Source organism: Colius striatus, chromosome 10 (assembly GCF_028858725.1).
Source record: "Colius striatus isolate bColStr4 chromosome 10, bColStr4.1.hap1, whole genome shotgun sequence".
Lineage (NCBI taxonomy): Eukaryota > Metazoa > Chordata > Aves > Coliiformes > Coliidae > Colius > Colius striatus.
Window position 1 is genome coordinate 18,795,212 of NC_084768.1, and position 10,767 is coordinate 18,805,978.

Here is a 10,767-nt window from a genome sequence, read left to right on the forward strand (position 1 = left end):
ACAAGACTGGAAGCCAGAGAAGCACCCAGGAGACCCCTGGTAAGGACTTCAGTCACCCTGATAGCAGCTGCCTTTCTTCCCCAGTGCCCAGAGGGGCTGGACTCCAACCCAGCCCCAGCCTCTGCCCAGGGAGGGTGGATCCAGCCACAGACACGCAGCCACCACACCCCAGCCACCCTCCTCCCCCCCCCCGACAAACCAGGGCACAAACACGGACCAGGCTCGTACAGCTGAAAATATTTAATACGTGTCATACACGTAGAATTACATTTTATACAAAACATGATACATCACTGAAGGAAAACACTGTACAAAAATCCCTAAGGGAGCCCCAAGCCTTTATACAACAAAGGCCGGGAGTGACCAAGCCTAAGGAACAGGCTCAAGGAATTTCCGTCCGAGCATCTGTAAACTTCGTTTCTCTCGATAAACACTTTTTAAAAGCACCATGTAATAGTTCTGACCTAAACCTTTCCAAAATAGAGACTTTATTTAATAAACTTAATACTTCCCAAGCTTAAAATATTACCCGGCGGGAGCGGCCCCGCTGTCGGCAGCAGCCGGGGAACCTCCCTCAGGCGCCGGGCAGGGCGGCGGCCCGGCCGGGAAGGGGAATTCCGGGAGGGCCGGGCGCCGCCAGACGGGACCCGGGCGCGGAAGGGGAAGTGCTGCTGCCCCGCTGTCCTTCCCGAGAGCCGGGGTGTGCGGGGACGAGGAAGTGGTGCGGGGGAAGGGGGGGAGGTCACCTCTCGGTCCGAACGCCCGTCCGTCCGCCGGGCCCCCCCTCCCCGCGGCGGCTGAGTCTCTGCGCGTGGCGCGTCAGAAAGCCACGATGGCCGTGCTCCAGGGGTTGAGGGTCCGCAGCACCGGCTCGTCGCAGCAGATCTGTCCCGGCTCGGTCGCCGTCTCGGCCGGTGTCGCTGCTGCCGCCGCCTCGCTGCCGTCAAGGGCGGTCCGCCGCCGGCCCTTGGGCTCCTTGCTGAGCAGTCCCGAGAAGCTGGAGCCGAAGATGCTGATGAGGCTCGCCACGTTGCCCGTCTCCATGTCCTCCTGCTCGCCCGGGGGTGGCGGCGGCGGAGGCGGCGGCTCCTCCACGTCTCGGCGCGGTTTCTTCACCGGAGAGCCCGCCTGGCCCCGCTCACCGGCGCTCCGCTTGCGAGGGCAATGGGGCGGCGGGGGGGTGGCGGCGGCCGCCTCGGGGGCGGTGCAGTCCCCGCGCTTCGTCTCGCCGCCCGTCGCTGCCGCCGCGCAGCAGCAGCTGCAGCCGCAGCAACAGCGCCGCGGCCCGGGGCCTTCGCAGGCCGCGCCGGGCAGCCGCGGGCCGCCCCCGGCCGCTTCGTCCTGTGGGGGCGACGGGTGGCCGGGCGCCCAGGCAGGGGGGCAGGGTGGCGGCTCCTCCTCGGGGGGCCCGCAGGCGGCGGGGGGCGGCTCGGGCGGGCAGTCCGGCTCACTCAGGTAGACCTGACGGGCGCTGCGCAACACCAGCGACACCAGGAGGTTCTTGTGGAGCTTGAGGCCGCCGCGCTGGCCCCGAGCGCTGTAGATCTTGCCCAGCGAGATGCTGACGATGCGGTGAGCTTCCAGCTTGAACTCCATGTGGGAGGACGGCGGTGGCCGCGCCGTGGGAAGCCGCGCCGTGCCGTGCAGTAGCTCCTCACGCCGCGCCTTCGCGCCGCCGACTGAGGAGAGCCCACGCGCCCGGCCGCCTTTTATACCGCCCCCGCCCCGGCCAATCAGGGCGCCCCGCCGGCCGCTCCAACCGCCGGCTGGCCCCCGCGCGCCCGTGGCGGCCAATGGCGAGGCGGGGGAACGGGTTCGAAAGCTCGCCCCGCGGAGAGGGCGCTTAAAGCGGCAACGCCAGCGCACGGCTGAGAGCGGGGCCACCCGCCTCCGCGCCCGCAGCCAAGCCGGGGGGACGCCGGCAGCACCCCGGCTTCGCTGCACCGACCCACAGGCGGCTGTGGGAATTGTGGCCAAAATTGTTGACACATTTCTGTGGGAAAAATAAAAAGCAACAAAGTGCAACAACCCCCCTGTTTTCTGCGAGGTAGAAAGGTTCCCCCAATTTCAGCGCTGATCTCTGATGCCTGGTGTTAGAGAAGCAACTGGTCTTAGTGTTGGCTGGAGGGGGAAGTGCACTTTGGAGCATTTGAGGGAAAATCTGCCCCGACATTGAGCAGAAAGCCATCCCTGCCCAGCTACCAGGTGGAGATCTGGCAGAGAAGCTCAAAGAAAGCCCAGGAGAGAAGAGGGAGGTTCACGGTGGGGCTTGGAAGGGCTACAAGGGAGGGCAGGGGAGGACAACGGGCCACCAGCATTTCCATGGGTGATGATGACCACATCAGCCTGGAGCACTTTGGGAACTGAAACCTCTCTTACCATAGCCGTGAAACCCAGTGGCAGGGCCAGACCAGTGGCTGGAGGCCATAGGGGACAACCCACCCCCCCAGACATATCTACAGACACTGGGGAAGCCTCTCTGAGAAAGGCTAGGGGGAGTGCTTCAGCACTTTGAGACCCTCCTTCCACTGAAGTGCAAACATTGTCTGCAAAGAGGCAAGTGAAAGGGCCCAAAATTAAGGAAGTTCAATATGCTGCCCCACAGTGTTGGTTTCCGTTCCCAGCTGACACATGACAGCTTGTTTCCGTCCCTTTTTTGCCAAGGGATTCATCTAGAGACCCCCCAAAAGTAGACACTCGGCCTGTCATGATGCTTTATTGGCAGGATCTGCCCCCACGTCCTGGCTTGCTGGAAGGACAAGGGAGTGTCTGATCACCAAGCTAACAAAAAACAGGTGAAGATTCAGCCACATCAAGATGTAGTTGGCACAGCAGGAGCCTTCCCCTCCAAAAACCTCACACTTGGCCCAAATGCATGTTTTCTTCCTCCTCCTCATGCTCAGCTGGAAAATCTCAAATGCCACTTGCTAGATGTTGAATCCAACAGCACATCAACTGGGGAGGTGACATCTCAAAATGTTCACCTCCTCTTGCACAAACCTGCCATGCTCTGTCTTAAACAACTGGACTGGAGCACACTCAACCACACGGCCAAAACGCCAACCAAAACAGCAGGTCTGGGCTTTCCCCTCTGCCTCACCTGGCTACAGAGAGCGGGGCTGTCCCCTCACACCCGGCGTGGGAGGCTGGAGGGACGCGAGCCCCAGTGGTGGGAACCAAAGTTTTCCAGACCTGCTGAACCTGCTCCTCGTGCCTCGGAGGGCTGGCAACACCCTGGCCTAAGCCCTCAGGTCAGTCTAACCAGCCAGGGCAGGTCTGGGCTTTGGGACTGCAGTCACACCTCCTGGCTCGCAGCCTGCATGTCTGCCCACTACTGATGCCCCCTCACTGGCACAGCCGCAGGCTGTGCTCCCGCAAACAGCTTGAGCAGCAGCAGGCACGTTGCCTTTGGTCTGCTGTGTGCAGGATCTGGGTGCTTGAGTCCTCAGCAGAGATGGCCCTGGCTAGAAGGATGAAGCCAGGTCTGATTCATGTCAGCTGGGTATATTCCCTGGTCCCTCATTTCAGGTGGATGAAGAGCAGCAGTGCAAAGCCACCCCACTGTCTGGAAAACACCGAGGAGCACGGGTGGAGGAGACACAGTGGCAGGAGCTCTGATGAGTAAAGATGCCTGCATCTGAGTGGACTTACCTGTTCTGCTGCTCACCGCCTCACCATGAGGCACTATGTCTCTCCAGTCCCGGCATTTCGGCTACCAACCCTGCCTAGGAGTGGGTCGGCCAGCAGCCTCTCCCGTGCCCTGGCCCAGGATAAGGACGATGGGGAGGGGTACTGAGCAGTCCCTCATCCCTGGCAGTGCGCCCAGTGTCTGGCACATGTTATTCCCAGATCTCTGCCTTGCCACCTGCCCTGCCCCTGCCTGCACCCCATGCCCTTTGCAAAGAGTCAGTTTCCTTCCCCAGGGCCGGGGGCCAGGCGAGTGGCAGGCAGGAGGAGAGGACGGGCAGCAGCAGAGGCAGAGGCTGTGTCGGCAGCGTGCAGGCAGCCGGTTTAAGCCAGGGAGTATTTTGGTGGCAGCCCTGCCTTTCCCTCCCAGGCTGATGTCATGCTTTAGCAAGTTTGAGGCAGAGTCACATGGCAGCTTCTCTGAGGTCAGCGCCTGGGCTGGCTTTGTTTGTCTGTCTGTCTGCCTGCACTAGGCTCCTGCCTGCCCCTGGAGCCGCCCCCCTCGGCCCCTCCAGTGGGTGTCCGTTCTCCCTCTGAGCAGAGCATCTCTGGGGTACCCAACGCTCGGTGATAGCCACGGCCAGGCACGGCATGAGAGCCGTGGGGCTGGCATCCCCGGAACACTTGGACACACCTCGCGTGCGTCCGTCCGTCCGTCTGTCCGTCCGCCCGCGAAGGGCCATTGCCCCCATCCCTGTGGGTCAGGGGGGGATACGAAAGAAGGAGGCGGAGGAAAGGGTGTGACAGCCGCTCTAATCTCAGCATGTGACCTAACCGGGCTGGAAGGAGTTTGAGGAACAATTAACAATCCTCCGGCTCAGCTGCCGTTTCCCGAAATAGCTCAGGCAGGGGGAGGAGGGCGGCCGGGCTGGCAGACAAAGGTGGCCCCTCTGCCAGCAAGCTGCAGCCGTCAGACCGGCGGAGGAGGCAACCCCGGGGGCCGAGCAGCGGGGAGCCCGCGGCCCCACCTGGGAAGGGGAAACAATGCAACATAAAAGCGGTTCGGGGCAGGAAGCAGCTTGTGGTACAAATCATAATTACAGAGGGCTGCGCACGCCACCGGCTTTTCGGGAGGCGTTGAAATCCGCCCGCGGTGGTCGGCGCCGGGAGGCTCGTCGGGGATCCGCGTGGTCGCAGCGGCGTGGGGCTGCCGGGGCTGCGTGTGTGCCGGGGTCTTCCTTCCCGTCCCGCCCCCGCGGGCGGCGGAGCGCCTGGGGGCCACCCCGGCCCGGCAGCCACGGCCATCTGGCAGGCAGCGGGGCCGCCCGACCTGCGGCCGTGGGTTAGCAAGGATGTGGTTAGCAAGATCCTCTTTCGACAGCGGCGCCTGCCCACCCCCGCCCCCGTCTCCACACCCCCTCCCCCCCATCCCCCCCTGCCAGTCCCTCTCTGTCACCAAATGTGTGGCCCAGACCCCAGGGGGAAGCTGACTGCAGCAAAAAGGTGGAAAACCCTCCGGGTAAGACAGACGGTGAAATTAGGGTCTTCTCAAAGCACAGGCTGAAGTCATCCATCACTTCTCTTGGCCGTCCCAGTGCCACTGCAGTGCATCATCGCTTCTCTCTTTGATTCAAACCAGGATTCATGAGTTAGACCTGTTCCAGGAAGAAGGTGGGAACAAAAAAAAAATGTGGGGCTGGACTAGATGATCTTTAAAGGTCTCCTCCAACCCAAACTACTCTGTGATTCTATGAAAACAACACCACTTCCCTTACCATCAGTGGGGCTGAGGCAAATGGTTTCACACCAGCAGCTGTCTGCAGCCCAAACAGAGCTTGAGAACAGCCGAAGCCCCAGGGAGATCCAGGCACAACCCTGGGGGTGGCTGATGGAAGCAAAGCAGGACAGGGAGGGATATTTCCAAGGTTTGCTTTGGTTTGTGGTTTCTCTTCAGAAAAATCGATGATTTGCATGGATGCAGCACAGACCTACTACAATCGGATATCTTGAACTAATCCCGCAGGTTTCCCAGCTGCTCTCCTCAACCTGTGCTTGGAGACAATGTCAGAAGAGCCAGGAAGTCTCCAAAAACACAGCCAAGAATGCTGACAACTCATTGCTGCTGAATGAAAACCAAACACAAACAAATACAAACAGATCAATACAAACCTAAACCCAAAGGAGAGGAAGGAGTGAGCTCTGCTGATGAGCCTCAAAACACCCATTCCTGAAACCTCATCGGGGCCTGAGCCTGCAGCACAGCCGTGTACTAGAAAGAAAAGGGGTTTTCCAGGGCTAAAACCCACTTCCGTTAGCAGAGATGATAGTGAAGCTATCCCAGGCAGGAAGGACTCTCTCCTACACGTCCTTTTAATCTTCACTGGTGACCTGGGGTCCCCCTTTCCCCATGAGAAAGTGATTGACGTTTTCCCTTCCCTTACTCTGAGCCAATGGTTGGGTATTTTCCTCTCCTGGAGACCCCTGACCCAGACCCTCTGCAAATCTGAAATCCTGCTAGTCCTCCAGCAGCCTCTCGAAACACAAAAAGGGGGGAGTGGAAATCTCACTCCCAGCTATCAGCTTCTTCAGGCAGTCGTTTCCCTTGGAAAAATGTGGCCCCACATCTTTCAGTGTTTTATGGAACTGGTTTGGGTTTCCTGGGGAAAAAATGCATTCATTTGTCCAGGGTTTCCTATCAGACACCCTTCTATTGTAGTCCACTTTCCTGTGGGTTTTTTCCTGCCCTCTCTGATATGCCTGCAGTGGGTTCTGTGCCATTTGCAAAGACCAAGGCTACCTTGTGTCCAGCATGAAAAGCAGCAGCACAGCCCTGGGATACAGCCCAGCAGATGACCCTATAGCTGCCCAGCAAAGCAGCCCATTTGCACTGCAATGATTTGTTTCCCAGCAAACCCTTTGCTAAGACAGAAGGCAGCCTCGATGGTGTTCACCTGCAGCCCAGCACGGGGTTAAACATCTCAAATTAATCGTGGAATGTCCCCATGGAGCCAACCGAAGCCACAGTTCAGCAAACCGCAGGGCAGAGCACCTGCCCAAAGGAGCCTCAGCCTAATTATATTTTTCTTTGCCTCTTGCTGTATCTCAATGTCACCTTCCTTTTAGCCAGTGGGCAAATAATAACTGCAGCCCTCTGTACCTCCTAGAGCACAGATGTGTCCTCTCTGTGATTGCTTCCCGCTCTGGCATGGTGGAGGAGGTTGGACAATGATGCTCCTGAGCCATGGAGCTGTTATCTGAGGAGAGGCTGCCTGCTCTGCTCCCTGGTGATGAAAGGGGGGACCAGGGTCCTTGAGACTTGCCAGCAAAGCCCACCACAGGCAGTGCTTGTTCCAAGTCCAAAGGCATTCCAGGAGGGAACTTTCTCTGACCTCACGATGAAAGCAGCAAGGGCAGAGCAGATCATCTCTGTGCCGAATGCTTCCTCCTGCCAACATGGGAAACTGCAAAAGGAAACCCCAACCTGACCTCACCACCCTGAGCCAACCAACCTGGCGTCCGGCCACTCCAAACCGACCTTGGCTTCCAACAACCCCAGGGTGATTGTCAGGCCAACCTCACCCAAACTCTGTGCCTGACCACCCTTGGATGGCTGTCCGGCCACTCCAACCCAACCTTGGCAGCCGACCACTCCAGGGTGGTCATCCAGCCACCCCAATCTGGATTTGCCAGACAACCAACCCGGGGTGATCATCTGGACACTCCAACCTGACCTTGGCTTCTGACCACCCCAGGGTGGTCATCCAACACAACCTTGGTGGCCAGCCACCCCTGGAAGGTCGTCCATGGACATGAGGATAACGAGGAAGGTGATGGGAAAAGGCTGCAGGGGAAAAGTTCCTTCTGATTTCACCCACTTAAATAACCACTTGCTCATGTCCTACAAGGAGAAAGATCAGTATTCTCCAAAACAATACTTACACTGAATAGCCATCCCTCACCTTACTATGAATTATCACCTTGTGTTTGCTCATTTACTCTACATTTGGCTTCATTTTGGCCATTTTTGTCAAGGCTCAGCATTTGCAGCCTCTGCTGCACACAGGCCTTGCACTGTTCGGAACCCACCTGAGGGTACAGCTATGACGTGAACCAACATCTCATTAGACAACAAGAGCCCACAAGAGATGGCAACAGGAGGAAAGCCACAGCCTCAAGAGAAGCTTCACTCCTGAAGTGAAGACCAAGGAAACCCACCGAAGCTTTCCTGAAGCCCAAGGAAACCCACTCTATCAGTTCCAGCCTGAGGGACCTGGCCTTCTTGGCAAGGAGCCACCACCTCTAGGCATCTTTTTCTTTCCACCTCTCACGCTATTGGGTCACCATGCCACCCCAGGGCTGAGATTTCTTGTCAGCTGCCCAATTTGCACTTCACAGTGAAGCCTCCACAATTTGTAAAAAAGGCTCAGGAAATCTACTTAGAAATCAGAGGGGCCACACAAGGAGGATTGGAAGGAAACCCTCAGGATTGGATGGAAACCCTCGCTGCCCACCGTGACACTGAATACTTAACTACAGATTAGTATTTTGTGTCCAGTTATCACTGCCTGAATCCTCCTTTTACCACCACCCATGAAAATCTACAACTCCTACTAAAAATGCAAACGAGGAGGGGAAACGCCAAAGCATCTGAAACCCATCCACTGTATTGCTTCTTCCTTAAGCTGTAAAACCTTTTCTGGTGAAGGAAGAGGAAAAAAAAATCCCCTCTACTTTTTACAAACCCAAATTCAAACCAATCCAGCTTCTCCTTGGGAGGAAAAAAAGCCTCTCTTCCATGCCAAATGCATGTTCTTTGCAGCAGGCTAGAATGGGGTCACACACACACTACTGTGCGTGTACACACACGCTGCAAAGATTTTCCCGATAGAAGTTTCCGGGAGTCCAGTTCTTCCCCACAGATGGTTGGGATTTTGACAGCTTGGCACTTTTCAGCACAGAAGTGTTTCATCAGATCTTTCCTGACCAGTTCGGCAGCTGCATGCCATACACCGAGCACTCCGCTCCCAGGGAGGAATGGGCTTGCCCAGCGTGCCAAAAAAGCTACCAAAACACTCTCTGCTGCTTCCAAACCAAAAAGCAGAGCTTCCCACAAGAAAGGGCCAAAATGTTCCCATTCTAAAAAGAAAGAAATAAACTAGCAGCGTGGTTTGAGTGGTTTTCGTGTGAAAACCCAAAATCATTTTACCATGTTGCGTAAATTCAATCCCAGCACCAAAGCAAAGGCTGCCTTTTGGATTCCAGGAAGGTTTGCAGCTTCCTTTAATTTGGATAGTGAGTGCCTCCTTCTTTTCAGTCCTCAACAGCACTGTGAAGCTTTACACTTTTTCACAAATGTGTAAAAAAAACCCCAAAGCTCAATTTTCAATTAAGTGAAACAAGTGTTCATGTAATTTATTGAAGTATTTCTGGAATTCCTAGCTAGTAACTCACGGAGGAGCTTCTCTGTTTTTCATTGCCAGCACGGTGGAGGTTTCAGGGGATGCTGGGTGAGAGCAAGCTGAGTTGTACAGCCTCAGCATGCCAGAAGGAGAGCCTGGAGAACTTACCCCGACAGACTTTCCCTGGTGTTTGAACAAATGAGGCTCTGACGTTGGCCGAGCTGCTTCAGAAGGGTGTCCCCACTGAAGGGACAGCTGAGTTATGGTGTCTTGCAGCACCACCTCCAAGCCTGTCTGTGATATGCAAGTCATTAAGACACAGCACAGCACAGCATTGGGACATGCTGTCCCTGCAGAGCACAGCAGCACCCGAAGGAGAACCACTACCTGCTTAATACCAGGTATCTGCTGAGATGTTGTTGGCAGGAGGAAACCAGAAGTGCTGAGCAGCTCCAGCTTAACCCAAGCTCTCCTTCCCCTGCTTGGAGACATGATGGTTTTCCTCCTCTATCCCAGCTAGAAGCCAAAGTTGCCAGAGCAGGAGACAAGGCCTGCAGCACAGCATGGGAGGCGGTGGCAACATGGAAAGCAAGAGCTCTAAAGAGTGTGAAGCACAGGTGGAAATCACCAGAGGGTCATGAAGTTTTGGGGAATACAGGGACAGACAAGCCGGCCCAGTGACTCCTTGGCACTGTGTTTTGTTCCTGGAGGGAACCCCCCACCCTACACTCAACACAGCACATTTGGCAGGGATGCCTCAAAACCTGCCAGCGTGGGAACAAAGCCATCTGAGGTGCAGCAAGGCACCTCAGCAAACACAAGCCCTAAAGCTGCCACCTCTTGCACCACCACACCTGACAAGCCACGGCTTCCCAGGTGTGGGGCTGGCCGGAGCAGTAGGCGGTTTGCTCACTCCACCAACTGCAGAAACCGGTTTTACGTGTGCCACAGCCTTCCCACCCCACACTTGGGGAGTTAAGCTGCTGCGATTGCAAAAGCCAAGGTATCCAGTTCACATGCTGAGGAGGCATCTCTTCAAATGGGTTCTGCGCCTGTTCCCTCAGTGAACCGGTACTGCCTTCCCTAGGGATGCTGGACGACAGCCACGTTGGGAAAGCACAGGCAGGGACATGCCCTTCATTCAAGAGGGCAAAAGATTAGGGGGATTTCTCCCGGCCCAGTCTCTGCTAAATGCACTGCGGTGCCTGCCTGTCATCCCCAGCCCTGCACGGGACTCACGCCTCTCCCCCCAGCTTCTCGAAGCCCAGGGCTCTCGGTGCTCTCAGCTGAGAGGCTGCCAAGGAGCCCCGAGATTTAAACGGAGCGAGGGAACCGGAGGTCCTCACCCTGGGATGGACAACTGCCAGGAGGCAAAGGGCCGTTCTCACCCCGCAGAAGGGAGGGGGAAGGAAGCGGCGCCTGCTCCTTCCCGGGCAGGAAAGCACTTCCCGGAGCGGAGCAGCCTGCCTGTCGCTCTCCCCTTTTCCCTACCCCGCCGGGCGAGGACGCGGCCCGGCCCAGGCCCTGCTGCCTCACAGAGACCTCCCCGGCCCCTCTCCGGGCAGTGACGGGCGGCTCCGCCGGAACAGCCCTCATGAAGAGCCGGGCCGGTCCCGCTCCCCTGCGCGCAAACCCTCCCGCAGGACAGCGGCAGCCCGCGGGACACCCCCAGCACCCGCCGGCGCTCGGGCGCGGGGCTGTGCGCATGCGCGCGGCGCGTGACGGCGGCGCGGGGCGGGGC

At 57.5% G+C, this 10,767-nt stretch overlaps 1 protein-coding gene across 1 annotated transcript; it reads right to left on the minus strand.

The window, feature by feature from the left end:
* Positions 1–225: 225 nt before the first annotated feature.
* IER5 (immediate early response 5) lies at positions 226–1,695 on the minus strand. Its single transcript, XM_062003716.1, has one exon. It carries the CDS (start codon positions 1,594–1,596, stop codon positions 820–822), a length of 777 nt encoding a protein of 258 aa, XP_061859700.1. The 5' UTR covers positions 1,597–1,695; the 3' UTR covers positions 226–819.
* Between the last annotated feature and the right edge of the window lie 9,072 nt (positions 1,696–10,767).